The sequence below is a fragment of the Mytilus trossulus genome, chromosome 9, assembly GCF_036588685.1.
Source record: "Mytilus trossulus isolate FHL-02 chromosome 9, PNRI_Mtr1.1.1.hap1, whole genome shotgun sequence".
Taxonomy (NCBI): domain Eukaryota; kingdom Metazoa; phylum Mollusca; class Bivalvia; order Mytilida; family Mytilidae; genus Mytilus; species Mytilus trossulus.
Window position 1 is genome coordinate 39,030,666 of NC_086381.1, and position 21,179 is coordinate 39,051,844.

The 21,179-nt window shown below is 32.8% G+C and overlaps 1 protein-coding gene across 1 annotated transcript in view; it reads left to right on the forward strand.

Annotated features, from left to right (window-relative positions):
* The first annotated feature begins 3,705 nt into the window (after positions 1 to 3,705).
* The window catches only part of LOC134684607 (uncharacterized), a 67,765-nt gene continuing 50,291 nt past the window's right edge, over positions 3,706 to 21,179 (forward strand). Inside the window, exons 1-13 of the mRNA XM_063543906.1 lie at positions 3,706 to 3,849; positions 4,615 to 4,978; positions 5,720 to 6,014; positions 6,949 to 7,072; positions 8,012 to 8,236; positions 8,686 to 8,895; positions 9,825 to 10,105; positions 11,668 to 11,818; positions 12,165 to 12,383; positions 17,604 to 17,757; positions 18,861 to 19,120; positions 19,572 to 19,604; positions 19,958 to 20,155. Coding sequence (XP_063399976.1) covers positions 3,706 to 3,849; positions 4,615 to 4,978; positions 5,720 to 6,014; positions 6,949 to 7,072; positions 8,012 to 8,236; positions 8,686 to 8,895; positions 9,825 to 10,105; positions 11,668 to 11,818; positions 12,165 to 12,383; positions 17,604 to 17,757; positions 18,861 to 19,120; positions 19,572 to 19,604; positions 19,958 to 20,155 — 2,658 coding nt within the window. The remainder of the gene's footprint in view (positions 3,850 to 4,614; positions 4,979 to 5,719; positions 6,015 to 6,948; positions 7,073 to 8,011; positions 8,237 to 8,685; positions 8,896 to 9,824; positions 10,106 to 11,667; positions 11,819 to 12,164; positions 12,384 to 17,603; positions 17,758 to 18,860; positions 19,121 to 19,571; positions 19,605 to 19,957; positions 20,156 to 21,179) is intronic.

Genomic DNA, 21,179 nt, shown 5'->3' on the forward strand with positions numbered 1-21,179 from the left:
CAAAAAGAAACAGAGTGCCCAGAGGCTAATCAAGATACTGCACCAAATAATGTTGAATGCAGTGAGACTGTAGCCCTGGTTGACTGGTTACCTTTAGAACATGATGTCAGGTATATATGTTTATTAATAGTATAAAGGAAAATTAAATTTTACCCAATTAACTATGGTACATTTTTGTCAAGCCTGCAACTTTTGTTGCAGAAAGCTCAACATAGGGATAGTGATCTGGCGGCGGGGGTGGTGGCGGTGGTGGCAGTGGTGGCAGTGGCGGGGCCCGTGTTAGCTAACTTCTTAAAAGCTTTATATTTTAGAAGCTGGTAGACCTGGATGCTTCATACTTTGTATATAGATGTGTCATGTTACACAGTTTCCATCAGTCACATGTCCTTGACCTCAATTTCATGGTTCAGTGACCACTTGAAAAAAAGTTCAGATTTTTTGTAATGTTAAATTCTATCTTATTATAATAGGTCTACTATATTTGTTGTATGGAATGATTGTAAGGTGTACATGTCTTGCGGGCAGGTATCATCTGACCTTGACGTCAATTTCTTGGTTCAGTGGTCAAAGTTAAGTTTTTGAGTTTTGGTCTTTTTTTTTCTAAATTACTATGCAATAGGTGAACTTTATTTGGTGTAAAGAGATATTTTTTGATCTTGATGTCAGTTGCGCAGGTTTTATTTGACCTTGAATTCATTATACCCCGGCTTTCCGCTTTAAAAAAGGGGTGATATACTGTTTTACCTCTGTCTGTCCGTCAGTCCGTCCGTCAGTCAGTCCGTCCCATGAAACTTTCGTCACATTTTTCTCAGGAACTACAATACATGGATTTCTGAAATTTGGTTTCAGGGTTTAACTAAGTCAGCTATACGGTGTGATGCGTTTTCAGATTGATCACTTGACAACTTCCTGTTTACCGAACACTTGTATGATTTTACACATGATAGCCAAGTTGAAAATTTTCGTCACATTTTTCTCAGGAACTACAATACAAGGATTTCTGAAATTTGGTTTCAGGGTTTATCTAAGTCAGCTATACCGTGTGATGCGTTTTCAGATTGATCACTTAACAACTTCCTGTTTACCGAAAACACTTGTATGATTTTACACATGATAGCCAAGTTGAAAATTTTCATCACATTTTTCTCAGGAACAACAATACAAGGATTTCTGAAATTTGGTTTCAGGGTTTATCCAAGTCAGCTATACCGTGTGATGCGTTTTCAGATTGATCACTTGACAACTTCCTGTTTACCGAACACTTGTATGATTTTACACATGATAGCCAAGTTGAAAATTTTCGTCACATTTTTCTCAGGAACTACAATACAAGGATTTCTGAAATTTGGTTTCAGGATTTATATAAGTCAGCTATACCGTGTGATGCGTTTTCAGATTGATCACTTGACAACTTCCTGTTTACCGAACACTTGCATATTTTTACACTTTTAATATAATCCACTTGCAGCAGGGGTATCATCAGTGAGCAGTAGCTCGCAGTTTCACTTGTTGGATCAGTTTTAGGAGGGTCAATGACATTTGGTATGCAGTTTTGTTAATATTTAAAAATCTCATTTCCATGGAGATTATTTTTGCTCTGACTCCTTAGTTATGGTATATTGGCACTTAAACTTTTACAAAGTTTACATGCTAAATGTCCTAATAATGTCATGATGAGTTTAAGGAAAACCAGTGAATCCCTATGATATTTAGCTTGCAGATATATTAACATTTAAAAATCTCATGTCCATGGAGATCATTTGGTACCACATCCTTGGTCATGTTGTAATAACTATGAAACTTTTGCTTAATTTACATGTTAACCAAGCTAGTAATAATATCAGTTTAAGGGAAACCACTTATGATATCATAAGTCAAATGTATTTAGTATGCATTTTTATAAGCAGTTGCAGATAACATTTCCTTGAAGATTATTTTGCCTTGCACCTATTGTCATGGATCATTGACTTTGAATGATATGCACAGTTTATTTTTTAAAGTACAATTTATTACAATTTTAATTTCTAAATTTGCATTTAACTATCAAAAGTACTTTCAGACAAGACATATCTCGTTGTCAATAGCTTAATGTAGTTTTAAGGAATTGAAGCAGTGTCTAGATTAGATAAATGAATTTATGAGTTCACTGTGAGTCCACAAGTGGTTAAAAAAATGCATTGTTTAGCAATGGAAATCGTGTACTGAATTTATTTCTTATTGAATAATAAAATTTCGCTGCAGAATTGTGTACACAGTAACTGCTAAAAATGGTGGATATGTGGTTGTTGAGAATCGAAACAGCTACCCAACAGTTGTGACGACAGACAAAAAGTACTATAATGGCCAAGAAATGACTAGGTCCTTCACATATCACTGGGATCTAGAATTGCCATACCATTGCAGTGATATAGAGGATACTGGTACCTCTTCATGTCCTTATCCCGTAGAGCTAGCTACAGATGACATAACTTCTAATGTACGTAAATTTCTTAGTTTTTGATGAATAGTTTAATTTTAACATTATGAGAAATATGTTTCACTGTTTCATTTCATTGTTTTGTTTTATGATCTGATGAATTTATTTATTTTTGTATGTTTTAATGTTCATGCAGTTAAGGAAACTATAAATTCAGATGAAATTAACTTGGAACATTTTACAGATCTAGATAAATTAATATATTGCAAATTTTTGAATAAAACAAGTCTTTCTAATTATTAAATTATTTTGATTGCAGCCTGTAGTTGTTTTTGTCTTTGGAGGATGGTTAGATGATTTGTCAGGAATAAATGACTTCACGTTCCAAGTGTTTGAAGTAAAAACAAAAGACAATATTAAGCTGACAGATGGTGAGACAGCTGCCTCTATAGAGGATGAAGTCATCAACAATACAACAGTAAGTCCAGGATACAAAAATATGGTATCTGGGCTACACAACTGACTTGACTCAAAATTCTAAGGCCAAATTTAATGTTAATGTTCATATGATTTAGCTCATAGAATGTGGACGCTATTTTGAAATTCCAAGAAGTAATAGTCTCTTGTCATGTTTGTAAAATTGAAGATGAGATGCATTTCATTTCAATATGTCCCACTTATCAAGGTATTAGACAGTAATTTCTTATTTTATTAAACCATATTATTGGAAAAAGATTCTATGTACAAATAGATATACAATTAATGAGTTCTATTAACCCTTTCCCCAATAAGTCCTGGTTTACCGGGATTCATGCTTCAGACAGCTGACGATGATTCCTGTTTTCCGAGGTCAGAAAACCTATTTTATATTTTCCTCTCAAAACAGTGCAAACACAAGTTATCTTTCTTTGTTGAATACCATGATGAAAGTGTAAACATGGTGCTTCCATTTGAAAAACGTGTCAAAATCAAAAGAAATTTACAGAATTTAGAAGAATTTGAAATGAGGGATTTTTTTTTGAAAGTATGGAAGAATTGAAGCCAAACTAGTATACTTTTTTTACATAAAATGTTGTTTTATGTACAAAACACTTGGAATGGACATCATTCAGTGTATGGAAATTGTACAGCCTCATTAAATTTTCAAAATTTTGCTGTTTTGGGTTAAAAAGTTACGATTTTGGGTCAAAGAGCAGAATTTTGAGAATTTCACCAAGATAATGCAGAAAATTTGAAAATTTGAATATTTCAGGTTGAAAAAATTATCAAACATAACCAAAACTGTGAACATGGTGTTAGTGAATGAACATGATGAAATAACTACAGACAAGTTTTTATTGACATTTATTATGAAGATCTTCCACTTCAGTAATAGTAGCCAGGGAAGTCATTGTCTCAGAGTAGCTTCTGTCTGGGCAGCTATTGGTGAAAGGGTTAATGTCACAATTATGTAATTTGGGTAAATTGATATTACATGCACAAAAATTAAGATCTGACATCTTGTCGTATCAATAAATATGTTTCACACTAACTTCTACTATCTTTGTATACTTTTTGTAGTTTAAATGTTATATGCCTATGGTTGTAATGACTTTTGTAAATTAAGATTATTATCATCAATATAACAGACTACTATTTAAAGCTCGAATTATTTTTGACTATGGAGTTTTTCATAATTACTTTTACGTATGCCAATTTCAACAAAAAGAATGCATCAAGTCAGCCCCTTCTGTGTTTTTTTAACTGTTTCTTTTTTTAGTTGGTTATCATACCATATTAGAGTTTGTTCAAGCTAGTACGTTTTCATGTTAGGTTGGTGCTTATATAATTTCAAGTTCTGATAATGTTCATTCATTTATTGTACACCGCTGTTCTTACAGAATTTGTTTTTCAAGTGAAAAATTTTGAATAGAATTATGTAAGATTTATTGAAGAACAACATTTTTATGCCCCTGACTTAGGGACATAATGTTTTTTGGGTCTGTGCATCAGTTCTTTTGTCTGTTCGTCCGTCAGTTTGTTGGTCCTTCTGTCCCACTTCAGGTTAATTTTTTTTTATGAAATTGAAGTCTATTAAACTTGAAACTTTTTATTGTCAAATGAAAGTTTTAACCCCAATTTCAGGGTCAACTGAACATAGAAAATGATAGTTTGGCATCCATGTATGAAAAGGACACATTTTTTTTTTTTATTTATAGGGAAGCTTTAAGCTTACCAAACCAGGTGTATACTCTATACATCTATCTGCTTTTGACAACACTAATAATGCTGAAAATATTGGAAACTCCAGAACAGCCAGGACCTTGTTATTCTTTGATGACCAATCAGCTGTTGACATTCTAGATGCTAATCCAATGGAATGCTCCCAAGCTTCTAAAAATAGTTCCTTTAAATGGGTTGTACAGGATACTAGTACAGTAACAATTACATGGACAGACCATTTCATTAACACTCGTCATGAGACAAATAAATGGTTGGCCATAATAGAACCATATACAGCATCAACTGTGTATGAGGAATTTGACGGAGATAGAACTACAGCAGCTATAGATAATACACAAGGTATATTGTCCTTTAGGTTATACGGATTTCAACTTGCTTAAAAAAAAATGATATGTTTTATAATAATGTGGATTTAATTAATTTTCGTGGTTGCCAATTTTCATGGATTAAGGAAAACTTACATTTTCATGGATATATATCACCATGGTTTTGCCAAAGTCTGCATATAACCTTATAGATTATGTGTCATTGTTGAAGATTTAAATTCATAGTTAACTAGTTCTCACAAAATCCATGGAAATTGATATCCAACCACAGTACACTATTTCTTTCGGACCATTTTTAATTAGGCATTCATTGCATTAGCTTTTATTAATTAAACTTTGTTTTGCACTGATGCAATTTGAGGTCTTTTGGCAAAAGAACTGAAAAGATTACTATAAGTTTACAGCAAACTTTTTCTTTTCATAAGAAAAACAATTGTTTGATTAAGCTCAAGTTGTACTGCAAAACTCCAGAATAATAAGCTAATAGAAAGGTGAAATTTTAATATGTGCACTCAGAAGATCTTTTTATGTTTTGAATCCTGCAATAAGTAAACTATTGTATAAATGGTCTACAAACAAATAATTTAGTGTCTTAGATTTCTCATTCTTGCACTGATTTCTTGCTGAAACTTTATATCTAAACATTATTATATTATAGTTTAAACCTGTACCAAGCTAAATAAGTTGACAGTAATAAAGCCAAAAAATAGATTGAGCAGAAAATACAAATGTTTAATTTTTGTTACTTTTCCAGGGATTGTGCAATTTGAAGTTGGATATGATGTTTTTTCTCCAAACCTTAGTGATTCTCAGAATTTGACTATTACGCCTGACATACATGTACAATCTGAGCTCCTGAACATTATTTGGAATGATGGAGATAAACTTATATTGACAGTAAAAGCAACAGATTTGATTGGTGGCTCTAACAATGACACTATCATTATATATAGAGATACCACGCCCCCTTTTATAGATGATCTATGGTTGACAAGAGGGGATCGGTTAAATGTTTCTGTACATTATTTAAAAGAACTAACCGAAATGACGTAAGTATGTCAGGTATATAAAAAGGAAACATAAAGAATAAGTCATAATGGGTACGATTTTTGTACCAATTTGAACATTTGTTTATGTTATTGACAGCAAATGTTGTAAGTTATGGAATATAAAGTATGTGAATGAAGTTTTGAATTTTGAATTGAATATATTCATGGTGCATGTATATATATGTGATATTAAATCTGCAACTGAAAACTTGGAGATGGGGTTGGGGTGGGTGGGGGTGGGTCACAGGGGTGAGTTTGAAACCCGACCCCGTGCAGGTGCACTCGACTCTAATCTTAATTGACTAGGATTGCCAGTTTTCCTATTGAAGGTTGGTGTTATCTCTTGGCACTCTGGCTTCAAGGCCTCATTAATAAAAAATGGCGAAATAGCCTACAAATGGTGCTTAAAAGTGGCTTTAAATGGCAACAATCTATCAAACGATCAACTGGAGATGTCTAAAATTAAAGAACTATATCATTTAGTTAAGTAAAATATATGTTTATAAAAAAACAAAAAAACAACATTTTATACCTAAAATTTAATCATGTTATTATTAAATTAACATAAGAAAAACCTAGAATAATTTCACTTGCTTCTTCAATATCCATATTCATTAACAATGAACAGAAAAAGTAATGAAATAATAAAATTGATACTTTTTTTTCTGTGATGTAATGTTTAGTTTAGGCTAGCTGAATTGTAGCTCTAAGGTCCTATTTGCGTAGTCAAAAAACATCATTAGTACACAAGAGCTTCAGTTTCTCAGCTACCGGTAAGTTTAGGCAAGATAACAAAAAAGTGTCAAGCATCTACAATCCTATTAATACTTAACTGCTGAATTACAAAACCCCTCTAAATGAAATTAAGTGAAACCAATATAGAAAAACTAGTTATAAAGTGATATATTTCATCAATAATGTATTCCCATTATAGGATTGAATGGATAGCCTATGATTACCACAGTGGTGTAGACTCTCTTTACTGGAGGATCTTTGATAATTATACAGGAACAGATATACTACATGGCCATGAAAATCTAGGAACACAACATGCTATCGTAAGTAAACACCCCCCCCTTTTTCCCCCCAAATTGAGATGTGTTGTCAACAACTCTTGAAATTCTCTATTAGTGACTGAATAAATAGCATACAGAACATATATAGTCATTCAAAAGCATAGATCATATGATTAGAAACACTTAGAACATGGATATGATATGCAATAGGTCCTCTTGAGATTTTGAAAAATTTTCTGATACTAGAGTAGAGACTTATTCAAGTTTAACACTACTAATGTAACAGGCTTATGTAAGTATTGACCTAAGTTTTGAATACACATAATCAGAGGTCAAAATTAGCGCTGGTCCAGTAGTCCAGGACAAGTAAAATTTGCGTCGGACCAGTAGATTTTGTCAGCTGGTGGTCCGGCGGACCAGTAGAAATTTGTCAATAAAAATCACTCGTTGCATCGCAGTCTCCGTTTGTTTACAAAACAATTTACCTGTGAAATCAATTACACGGTACTGGGGGGTATTACAATTGATCAAGTTAATTAATATCTCGGGTGAGCGTCCTTCACAACAATATAAAATGTGGAAATTTTTGGAAGGAGTTAAACCGCCGGACAAAAAAAATAAGATAACTGAAATCGTGAATGGTTGCATTATATAGTAGATCGGAATTTAATGAACTGTACAATATGTGAAAATTTTGAGGTCTCACAAAGGCTTTTTCAACTATTATTTTAATTTTACATTAAAAACCAAAATTTAGATGAATAATATGTGAAAAATATATTAGTGTTTGTCAAATTAATGTCATTTTTGCAGGACCAGTAGATATGGAGCCGGACCAGTAGATTTTTCAGTCCACTGGTCCGGCTGGCCAGTACACAAAAATGCTTAAATTCAACCCCTGCACATAATGTTTTGCTTGATTTAAATAATATGCTTTTATTTGCGGACAAGTAATGTCTCTTTTAAAAATTGATTTGTTAGGATGAGACAGCATGTCAGACAACTTATGGAACTACCCAAAGGGGAGCTAACTGCTACTGTACAAATTTTGAAGGCTGTTTTCACAGACACTTTCAGGTTGTACCTGCTGTTAAAACTAGTGAAGGGCTTTATACAGGAAAAGATGTAGGAGAGCATGATATTGACTATTATATTGAAATATCTGTAACAAACCATGCACAACTGGTGACAGTTCTCAGGAAGAAGGTATATGTAAAGATATATTAACTGATAAAAACTCCTACATGATAAAGTTATTGCAATTGTAACCTGCAAATTTAGAACATTTTATGTCCCCCCTTTTAAAGGTGCAGATTAAATAGACTTGTATAAAGTTTGAACAATTCTCTAGGAAATGTTTATATGTTAAAACTTACTGACAGGAATATGAACACTTTTAAAACTAGTCTTTGTTTGTAGATATATAAACAACTTTTAAAAATTGTGACTTGGATGAGAGATGTCTCATTGGCACTCATATCACATCTTATTATATCTATATAGGAATTTCTGTCATTTAGACTTTTTTATAATGTATTAACTATTTCGTTGTTTATATTTTATGATATAATGTAAGGTTTTAATGACCATGCTTTATTATATTATTTAAGTTTAAAGCAGTTTCTTTTCATTCGTTCTACAATTAAACATTCCAGATCACCATAGATATTACACCTCCACATACTGGTATGGTTCATGATGGGATGAGAGGGAGCCCAGAGGTTGATTATCAACAGGGAACCACTCTAACAGCCTACTGGGACGAGTTTTTTGATAAGGAGAGTGGTGTATTGTTTTACCAATATATACCAGGAATCAGTTGTGCTAACAAGGCAGATTTTGATCTAAATCGTACACATGTTGATGTATGTATATTGTCAATACTATGGTAGATCAAGTACTAACATTTGAAGTTATATGGTTTGCTACTGACCCCCTACAGATCCATAGAGGGTTAGTAAAATCCATAGGGGGTAAGGCCGGAGGCCGAATCAAATATGAATTTTATTCACCCTCTTTGGATCTGTAGGGGGTCACTAGATAACCGTATAACGCATTTATAGGACGCTGGACTTTTCTGCTGCGTTTTGTTGAAAAATTAACAATGAAACAACAACATTAATAGATGACGTCACCATTAACGCATCATAACCCCCCTATGAAACTTACTACCCCCTATGAGACCATAGGGGGTTACCACATGACGGTGTTTAACCAATCACAACGTGATAATTTATCAGTAGCCCTTTGCATAAAAACAATAAATAAATTGAGATTCACTTGATTATCACATGAATTTCATGTGAAATTTCAACAACAAAATTGGTATTTTTTGTGATTTTAATTGATTTGAAAATGGAGATGTTATTTGAATTACTTTATTTTTAAAATTCATATGAATTTCACAGGATAAAAATTTATGTGATTTCCATGTCAAATTCACATGATATTCACATGAAACTTCCATGAACTCATTTCCTGTGAGTTTCAGGTTTAAGCTTGTTTGCTGTAAAATTCATATGAACTTCACGTGAGATTGATGTGAGTGAAATTTGCCTGTGATATGAGGAGTGTTTTTTAACATCAGAATAATCAATTTTGCATTTTTCTACAAACTTTAACCATGGAAATGATAAATGTTCAGAACAATTATAAATTCACAGTAAACTCTTATCAAGAAATATATATTATAATAACTATGCTAACTGACTACAAACAAAGATATGGTTTTCATGTAGTAAATAATATTGCATTAATGTTTTTATGAAATTGACGGTTATGTAATGCATTACAGCTTGTAGAAACCTATGAAACCTTTGGAACCTACACAGCTCCAGGAGTAGGAGGAACATACTTCTTTACTGTCGTGGCATACAACCGAGCGTTAGATCACTCGGATCCTGTGTGTTCTGATGGTGTTACCATAGATACTACAGAACCAACAATAAAAGAGGTTACAGTGGATAATACTGTTGTAAAGGGAGGACTTGTTACAGATGTTGCCAAGACGAATTATTGGATTTTGTCATCAGATAGAACTCTTAGATTGATTCCCAATACTACACCAGACTGCATGTAAGATATGAACACAAGTATAGTGACGTTTAGCAAAAGTTTGAAACAGAATCTACAGCTGATGTGCAGCAGGGATATCAAACCCCCCAATTTATAACATATGTATCGAAGTCTTTAAAATCACAACCCATAAATATATTTCATGGCAAAATCATATTTCTGAGTTATCACATATACATTTTTTTTACATCTTAATTTGACTTAAGGTAGATTAATGGTTACTGCCATCTTGGATTGTACAACCATGTACAATCATAGTTATTCGCTCGGGGATAAATTTGCAATTTAATGGTTAGACTGTTTATTCATATAGAGAAAACATGGTGATATATTATATTATTCAAAATATTTATAAAAATATCTTTTTTGTTTGTTTTTAGAATCATTTTTTCAAATTAGCTATTTAAGGGAAGATTACTCTTTTAGTAAATTTTTTATACTGGTCTAATATGGAAACTTTTTATTTTAAGTAAACTATCTTCTCACAATTTATTTCAAAATTCTATCTCATAGAAATTTTTTTATGCACACAAATCTGTTTTTTCATGAATAATTCCACCTTATGTAATAATGCTGTATTTTGATTGGATGAGAGACATGGTATTTTTAACCAATTTCTATGAATTGAGATTTTCTTTTCTCTGCCGGGGTATTTGTCATTAGGGAATTCCATGTGCTGGGGTATTTGCTAGCAAATACCATGGCAGATGAGGAATACCCTAGCAAATACCATGGCAGAAGGGGAATACCATGTCTAAAAATAACTCAATGCATTATTTCTATTCTAATATGACAAATTCATGGTCATTCTAAATATACTGTTCCAGATGAAATATTAAGGATAAAAAGCATCATTATTGAATGACGTAAAAATTCTGCGAACCTGTACTTTTAATGACGTCATAAATAAAACTCAACGAAAATGAATTGTCAACTGTTCACATAAAACTGGAATCCACTAATATTACGTTTCGTTCAAACTGATGAACTAAGTGTAGTAGTCAGCCGAGAACCAGCATATTATCATAAAAAGGTCAGCTAGTGACTTTACATAAAACTATAATAAGAAATGATTATACGGTCAATGCAATTTGACTACGCAAATAGCACAGCTGCAGTGTATACAAACAATATACATTCAAGTAGAAATTCCATATGATACTTTTATTATAATAAACTCACTGAGGTGGAACATTCGGTGGAATTAAACAATTATATCATGCTTACAAGGGGTATTTGCCAAAAATATCGGCTCTGGAAATTTGTACCTCTCAAAAGCTGCAGAAAAAACAAACAGGAGTCTTATTTTTATCAGCTAAAGTTATCAGATAATTAATATTTTTGCAGTATAAAGGTTATTGGTATTCAATCATATATTTGATGAAACGAATTATGCTTACAACTTGCTGTCCATAAGTTACAAGAAAATCAAAAGTCTTAAAATGGTTAATGTTTTTGACCAAATATAATTTTATGTGACCTAGTCTGATATACTTTTTGTTGATATTAAAAAAGAAAGTTGTCTTAATCTGAGTCTTAAACCAAATGTAAACTATTTGCAGCACCAAGGCCACAGAAAGGACTGACCTTGACCTTTATCCTGTACAGAGATATGACAATGGATCAGCTGTTGAAGTTGATGGCACTGTGTTTTGTGAGAACTCCACAGGAGCCCCAACCAGTTCTGGTCTTTCTATGTCTACTGCTAATATGGTAAGAATTTTTATAGTATTTGAAGGGTAAAATGTAAAGTAATATCTATTCACACTGATTGTACTCGTGGAAATCATAACTGAATACCAAACATATTCATTTGAAGTATGTGATTTTTTATGCTCCTGCCTTAGTGGAGGGAGCATTAAGTTTTACCCAAGTCTGTTTGTATGACGTAAGTCTGTACATCTCAAAGTTAGTTTCTACTCTCTAACTTTAGCTTGCCTCAAGTGAAGGTTATAAAACTTAAACATAATGCTTATTACCTAAAAATTCCAATCAAATTTGACTTTTGGGGGTGTCACTTCAACTGTTCTAGAGTTATGCATTATTTTGTTTGTTTCAGTTTTCAGTATCATGGAAAGTAGATGATTTACCAGCTAAAATCTATGATTATGAAGTAGGACTATCAACTACTGCAGGCAGTGCTGCCCCAGATTTAATGAACTTTATCACTACTAACCAGAATCCACATATTAGAATACAACATGCAGATATTCCAGACGGAACAACATTTTATATCATCATTAAAGCGATAAGTGGATCCAATGTAGAGGGTCTAGTGGTATGTATTGTAACTGTAATGTAATGAAATATTACTATGAGGTAAATCTTGAATTTCTCTTTATTTCTGGTTTTATGAATTTTAATGAATATTGCGTATACCATAAACGAAGTCTTGCTATTCAACAGTTCCAGAAAAGCAGGAAAAAACATCCATATAGAAGATTTTGGATGGGGTGTTGTTCATTTCATTACTCTTGAATTTTTGATACCATTTTCTGTATTATAAATTTATGTTGGCACATCATGCACACTTTTCTCTACTCTTTATTTTTTTTTTTTTTTTTTTTTTTTTTTTTTATTCTTTGATTTTTTTCACTCACTATTCACCTTATTATACCCCTCGCAACGAGTTGCAGAGGGTATAATGTTTTTGACCTGTCCGTCCGTCAGTCAGTCCGTTCGTCAGTCCATCCATCCATCCCTCCGTCAGTCCGTCCGTCAGTCCTGTTTCTTGTCATCGCAACTCCTCTCAAACCACACAATAGAATTTCACGAAACCTTTTCAGATAATAAGGACATACTATGTAGTTGTGCATTTCGACGGGAAATTGCGATTCAATTTTTTTTTCTAGGAGTTACGCCCCTTTGAACTTATTTACTTTAATGTACTTCTGCAACAGTTTGTCATAACAACTCCTCTCAAACCACACAACAGAATTTCACGAAACCTTTTCAGGTAATAAGGACATACTATGTAGTTGTGCATATCGACAGGAAATTGCGATTCAATTTTTTTTCTAGGAGTTACGCCCCTTTGAACTTATTTACTTTTATTTACTACTGCAACAGTTTGTCATCGCAACTCCTCTCAAACCACACAACAGAATGTCATGAAACCTTTTCAGATAATAAGGACATACTATGTAGTTGTGCATATCGACAGGAAATTACCATTCATTTTTTTTTTAGGAGTTACACCCCTTTGAACTTATTTGCTTCAATGTACTTCTGCAACAGTTTGTCATCTCAACTCCTCTGAAACCACAAAACCGAATTTCATGAAATTTTGTAGATAATAAGGACATACTATTTACATGTGCATATTGGCAGGAAACTAATTTTTCTTACACAATTTTTTTTCTTACACTTATTTAAGGGCATACGATACAGTAGAGATCCCTCGTTGATTTTTTCTTAAAATTTTGATAGAAGGTCAATTTCAATGTGTACTTTTCAAATATGAAAAGAAAAAAGTACCTTTATGACTTACTTTTTGAGATAATTTGGTTTTAAATTTGCATATTTGGAAGAAAATCCCTGAAATTTCATAAATTATGACTTTTAAAGAAAGTAACGATACTTGTGAACGAAAAGTCATAACTTCATCGGGTTTTTTGTAAAATATTCCCTTGATCCGTGGCATCAACCTGCTGAAATAAGTTTAAGGTTATATCAAATCATCTTGTTCCGGATTTAGAGTGCTATATCCGAAATAAAGAAATTGACCATATTTTTGCGTCTTTTCGGAAGTGCAGAAAAAATTTGATCGTTGAATTTTTCCTGAAATTTTGGCGGAGTATTCTTGAAACAGTACTTGATTGATTGCAAAAGAAAAAAAATGGGGTCCATGTGCTTGTTTTTTCAATAATAGCCATAAACCTTAATTTTTTACGACGTCTGTCAGTATGGCGCTAAATAACGTTAAATTAAGTTTTAATCGCAACCACGTCGTGTACTCATTCCCGCCGTACACGAGTTCGCTGTCAAGTATATGCAGGTGTTTTTCAAAGCGTTGTTACTTATCATAAAAAATTATAAGATGGTTAATCATAAAATTGAAAAACATTTGTGCTAAACATTTACGAAACGAACTTTGGACAGGATCCTTTTCATAATAAAAAAAAACTATAAAAAAGGATTCTATATCAGATTGCTTTGTTAGATGTAAGGGAAAAAAAGAAAATCAGATAGAAGTATACAGGTGCATCTCCGTCCAACATAAGTTCTAAATTGCTTCATGTACAGTAAGAGGATAGACAACATTATTGACATGACAACATGTGAACCAACTATAAATTAAGTGAGGCGATACTATAAATTGATAACAGTATTACCTTCAACAATGACAAATCCGATACCTATCGTCAACAGGACTTAAAAAGGTCCCGACGTATTTTGATTTTTTTTACATTCAGAAGATAATCATCTCTCAAATTTTAATTATAAGCAATACTTCTTGTTTTAAAGTATAAAGAGCTGGTTTCATTTGTACAATTTAACTCATGCCATTATTGCCTCAATCGACCGAAAATGAGGTTGTAATATAATTGTTCATAGGAAGTACAGCAGCCGATATAAGAGAATAACATTGCACGATGTCTTTATCAATAGATAAGTTACATAACCTTTGTTACGGCGTAAACGTATGAATATTGGCGTACTTGTTTGTCTAGAAGTAGAGCTATATCTAAAGTGTGTCTCATTGGGTCGAAGCGTGACGCGGTATTGACGATTTTTTGTAAGAGTGACAAGTGAAAATCAAATTATTTTGTCGTGAAAACGGGAAATGAGGTCTAGCAGGACCAGGGAAATCACAAAAAAAAATGAGAATTGCTTATGTACATAGTGTAAGCGGGATACGAGAATCTGACAAAACAATAAGAGGGATCCGGGATCGGAACCCCCCAATGAAACCCCCTTGAAAACACTTTGCTCGTCTGTCCGATCGTCTAACTATACGACGAGTTTTAACGTGTTTACACTTTCTGATCTGTCTGACTGCAATTAGTGTACATTTGCCGATACTTCAATTTTTATCTCTCAATACATTGAAATACAATAGGGACATACTTATACAAATAGGAAGACATAGTATGATTACCAATGAGGCAAATCTTAACCAGAGACCAAATGCCTAACGACTATAGGACATCGGACGGCCTTCAACAATGAGTAAAACCCATACCGCATAGATTATGAAAGGTCCCCTATATAGCTACATGACAAATGCAAAACAACTCAAACAGGAAACTTACGGCCTGATTTAAGTACAAAACAATGAACAAATTCAAATATGATGAACAATACCAAACAACACCATTTAAGGTGGTATGGGTGTCTTTCGCCATCTTGGATTGTAAAAAAAACAGAGAATCTAAGGTCCATATTTTCTATCAAATTTGCAAAATTTGATGCAAGAATGCAGATATTTCATGTGTTTTTACATTTAAAAGATCCAATTATAAGAATATAACTTAAAAAATATAAATATATGTACAAGTGTAGATTATTTTTGGTTGTTTTTAAATATTTTGAAATTGTCATTTTAAGGGGAGGTCACCCTAAAACAGTGCATTTCTGTTGGATTGTTCATGGAATTTTCCTACTTTGTATTTTAGCCGGAAAAAAACGCACGGTGACCCTATCTTTTCTTTTGATATTATCAAAGCATTGTTTGAAAGCTATATTTTCCTAATTTATTTTACAATTCTATCATTTCGTTTAGTTTCTATTCACAAAATGGTGTTTTTTCCTGTATAATCCATACAAAATGTGTCATTTTGTCACGACCCGTAGCTTGAAAAAATGCACGGTGACCTATCATTTTTATAATATTTTTTAACACGTATCAATAGATACTACATTTTGGCAAAGTATGAACAAATTCTATCATTTTTATTTTAGACTCCCATACCACCTTAATTACAAGCCCTTTTACCAGCATGTGAACGGGCGTTTTCTTCTTTTGTTCTATTACATCCAGTTTCATATACATAAATAATAACTAACGTGTGACAATTCTGTATCTATTGGTTATATTTTGCTTAAATTCAAACCAAAAACAACACCAATATATTTTTTTTAAATCTTTTTAACAGATTAAAAAATAAAAAATAAAAATATCACTTAAAATCGGCAATTTTTTTTATGTGCCAATTTCAAGTCAAGAAAAGGATGAGACACTCTCTTTGTTTATTATTTTATTTACGAATATGTGTGTAATACGAACTTGTCCACCAATGAGGGTCTCGCACATGCAGTCGGTTTTGTTATTTCATTGATAGTCTGTTTGATTTGGCCTTACAATGACAATTCTCCGTAAAATGTGGAGGCTGTCAAATGCAAAACAAACAAAAATAGGAAAAAAAAAAGACACAAACTTAATAATTTTGATTCCGATGTTTTTCAATTCAAGATATTATTATATTTCGACTTCATAATCAATAAATGAAAATAACTGTTCTCGTCATGAAAAATATTGCATAGCTGTACAACACGCCGTAGTAATGACTTATGTGCATGGATTTCAACACCAGACCCGATTCGGCCATCATATTTTGTTAAATTTTTCTCATTAATCACGGGTTCATACGTTTACTCATTTCTTTAAGTTTCATTAAAATAATGTTTGGATGTCATAAATGTGCAATTAGATATTTGCCGCTGGACGTTAAGCCGCTATTAATACTCATAATTAGCTATTGCAGGTCGTTTTGTTACGAATTGTGTTATTGGTAAAATGTTTTTCAGTATGTTACAGTTTAAGCAACGAATAGTAAGATAGACCCAATTCCTTGCATTTTTTCTTTCTCTACGCTGAGCAGATTCCGCTCGGCCGTGCTGTTTTGGCAGTTATTCAGTGCCAGACTAAAAAGCTCCACAATTCTTTTTCCGTCTTTCCATGTTTTACTGCCAGTACTCTCTTCTGTGTCTATTAACATTTCTTCAATTTCGTCATGCAAAATTGTATTTGAATTGATTTATTTTTGTACATCTCAAGTATTTCCTTTAATCTCACTGCTTTTCGGCGGATTTCTCCGTATTTTAGAAACGGCATGGCCACTTTTTTAGCAGGTACTTTTTTGAAATTCACACAATCGAAATTAATGACGTCAGTGAATATTCCGCGAAATATGACTTCTTTTAGAGCGACTTCGCGAAATATTAACGTTTTTATTAGAAACATCGCGAAATTACAACGTCCTGGTTACTAACGTCGCGAAAACAACACGAACAGTTTTGAAAACGTTATTATCTGCCCCTGCTACTGTATCGTATTCCCTTAATTCCTCCAATGACAATGTGGGGATGTGGGGTATGTGAGCGTGCTCACTAAGGTTCTTTAATTTTCTATGCTGTAAACCCTTTGAATCCCTCATTTCATAGAGGAAAATATTCAGCTGCAAAAAAATGCATTTTTTTCATATTTTGAACTCTGATCCAATGTTGAAGTCGTTAATATGTATTTATTTATAAAATATTGTATCTGTATTTTCAGTCAATTGGACCCTGTTTTATGGACACCACACCACCAGATTTCACAGGAACTATAACTCTGTCCCTTTCTGGTCAGTATCTTGTGGCGGAGTGGGCCAGTGGAGCATTCTCAGACAGTGAGGAACCATTTGACATCAACTATGAATTTGCTATAGGTAAAAGTGGCATTTTTTTAGATTTCAACTTTCTAGTGTTTTACCATAGCAGGATATTTCATTTAAAGAACTCACAAATAATAGGTCATAGTATTTGAAAGTATTTCTAAAAGTTTTTTATCTTTTTATTTTTATTTTTTTCCAAACTGCAAAGTGCTTTAGTGATAAATAGTTGTCCTGTCTCATAGGAATTTAATTTATTAATTGAAGATTTTATTGAAGAATTGAATGCTTCTTTTTGTAAATTTATTGGGGTGTAAAAGCGTTGACCGAAGTACATTTTGTATGAAGCGTGGAAGCGCTCCATTCTAAAAATGTGCGCACAGTCAACACTTTTACAACCCTATAAAGTTACAAAAAGAAGCATTCAATACTTATAATTACATTTTTTAGCTATGATCATAAAAACACGAATTTTATGTATTTTTCTTATTTAATTCACCAGTGCACTTTATTGTTGGACCACGTTTTATCATGAATGAAAAGTTGTATTGAGCAATGCAACTGCTTACGGAATAACGTGTGATGTGCAGTTAGCCAATCAGAATAAAGTATTATAATGAAACATACATCTTATGTAATTATTGAAGAATATTGTGTGATATGTGTTTTCTCACCTTTTGTTAATCTCTGAATCGGAATAATTTCTAGTGATTTATAAAACAAAGGTTGATGAGTGTACTGAACAATCAATTAGTCAAGATTGAAATAATAGACTTAGAAAAATAAAATTAAAAAAATAGTTAATTCAAAGTATTAACTTGGAATAATATACATGATATATGATGATATGTATGTAGACATTTTCTTGAAAAGTTTTACACGACATTAAACATTGAACAAAAACAGTTTTTTCACCAAGAAATATAAAAAATGTATTATGAGTGCCAATGAAATAACTCTCAATCCAAGTCACAATCTGTTAAAAGTTAACTGTTATAGGTCAAAGTATGGCTTTTAAAATAGAGCCTTAGCTCACACCGAACAGAAAGCTATTAAGGGCCCAAAAAATGACGAGTGTAAAACCATCCAAACAAAGAAACTTTGTATTCAGAAAGTTTGATAGGTTAGTATTCTATATTCAAACATTATAATATTTTCAGGTAGCATTGCACTAGGTACACAGATACAACAATATATGCCCCTATCAGCTGGGGGTACATGTACAGACATCATAACACCAACCTGTACTGCTGTCATGGTAACAACCTTAGACTGGTCACTACATGGTAATCATAAGTATTACGTGTCCATCAAAGTGACCAACACTGCTGGCCTGGTCAAGATTAAGTCATCTGGAGCTTACATCCACAATGTACAACTTCCTGCTGAAGGTGTTGTTTTTGATATAGAGCCTAATCCGGTAAGTTGCTTTAAATTCAGAAATTATTGTGTGCATTTATTATTGTGATTTTCAGCAAAGCTACATATCAGATACCATACTGGAAATTCTTATTAATTCTATACTCAAGAAGTCACATTTTTGCATTATTAAAAACCATGCAAATATTTTCAAAAAATTCCAAAATTATACCAGAATTCAGTAGGGTTGAAGATTTAAGAAATGATCTCTGTGTAATCCACTATCATTTTTGAAGTTAAAGGGAATTTCAGAAATAAAATGAAGGCTCCTGACTTTAACAACTGCATGACTCACAGTTTAAACACCAAAAAAATAGTTTAAGACGGTAGTGGGTGGGATTTTTAAGCTCAAGAAAAAATTTCTAACTGATTGATAAACTAATTTATTGCAGCTAACATATGTATAGCTCTAATTATTTACTAAATATGAATGAATGCTTTTATTTTTGCAGGATTATGATTCAAGTGATCCATTACCCTTACAGGTAATATAATAATTTTTACAAATAATTCAAATTATTTTTGCACAAAATCGCAGTTACAAATATTCAATAAAAATCAATAATCATCACTCTTAAACAGTTATTACAAAACTTCTACCTTTCATAGAACGATACTCGAATAATATGTTGGAATTGATTGATGTTAGACCAAGCTTTAGATGCACCTACTATTTGTTTTTCCAAAGAAATATGTAATAACTTTGCTCTTTTTGTAACTGGTATTGAAAGTATTGTAAACAAATCTAAATTATCTGATTACTAAAATGAGGTGTTCTTTTCAATTATTCCGTGCAAAAATTGTACAATATTATTTCTGATAATGGTCTAAATTACAGGATATACAGGATGTTGATTTCCATACTGATGCCTCTACACTGGTGGCTCGCTGGTCAGGGTTTGATCATCCACATCTTACTGTTACCTATACAATAAGTATAGGCACTACCAAAGGAGGGAATGATGTGGTAAACAGTAAAAATGTGGGAACCAGTACATACCATGAAGAAAATGGACTTTCACTTGACTCATTCAAGGTTAGTAATTTGAATTACTTAAACGGTTTTTATGCTTATTTATGTATGTTAAATATGGTATTTTGGGTTTATCCTAAGTTAAGAGGTTTATTAGGTGAATTTTTTTTTTTACTTAGTACAAATATTTTTGCAAACAAAGTTTAGGTAGCTAACAACCAAAAAAGATAATTTTCTACTATCTTTTTATTAAGAACCTCCAATAATGTACCACACTTAGGTCACAAGTTCATTTTTGAATTATTTTGAACATTTTCAAGAGTCACAGGTCCTTTTAAATGAGAAGCAGGGCCAAAATAAAAAAAACATGTTTGTTTCCCCTTGCCCCGACCTGGTCAAAAATAAGCCCCCGACTCAAAAAATTATATGCCCCCAAAAAATTGGACTTTTTTTATATTCCCGAAAATAATTCGTTTCCTTTCCGACATTGGTTCCGATATTACCAGAAGTCTTCCCGGAACTTTCTGGAGTTATCTATCAATTTAGCGGTATGTATCGAGGGTAAACTGTCTGCTTGAAAGATGGGCGACAAGATCGCATTGTCGTCTTCTGTACGAATTCAGTACAAGGACGCGTCAAAGGTGTTACCCATCGTGGTAAATAGATTATACAGCTGTTCTAAAAGGTGGACATGGAACGATGTGTTGAACGATTTAACTACAGATGATGGTCACAACATAGTCCGAGATTACTCTGACGTCAGACAGCTGTTTTACCAGACAAGCTGGGGCCGTGGGACTGCGGCCCCAGCTTATCTGGCAAAACAGCCGTCAGCCGTCAGAGTAATCTCAGACTAGTCACAACATAGATAAATTAGATGAAGTGACAGTTTCTGTGTCTGATAAGATGACTAACGGTGTGACTTGACCCCGATTTTGCTGAAGAAATAAGAGTTGTTCATGATTTTGACAAGAGATTCAAATACGTCCAATTTGACATTATAAGGGACACACCACCTTCAAATGACAAAAACAATAATCAGACTAATAGTAATGCACAAAATGCATTTGACGTCCTAATGAGAAAA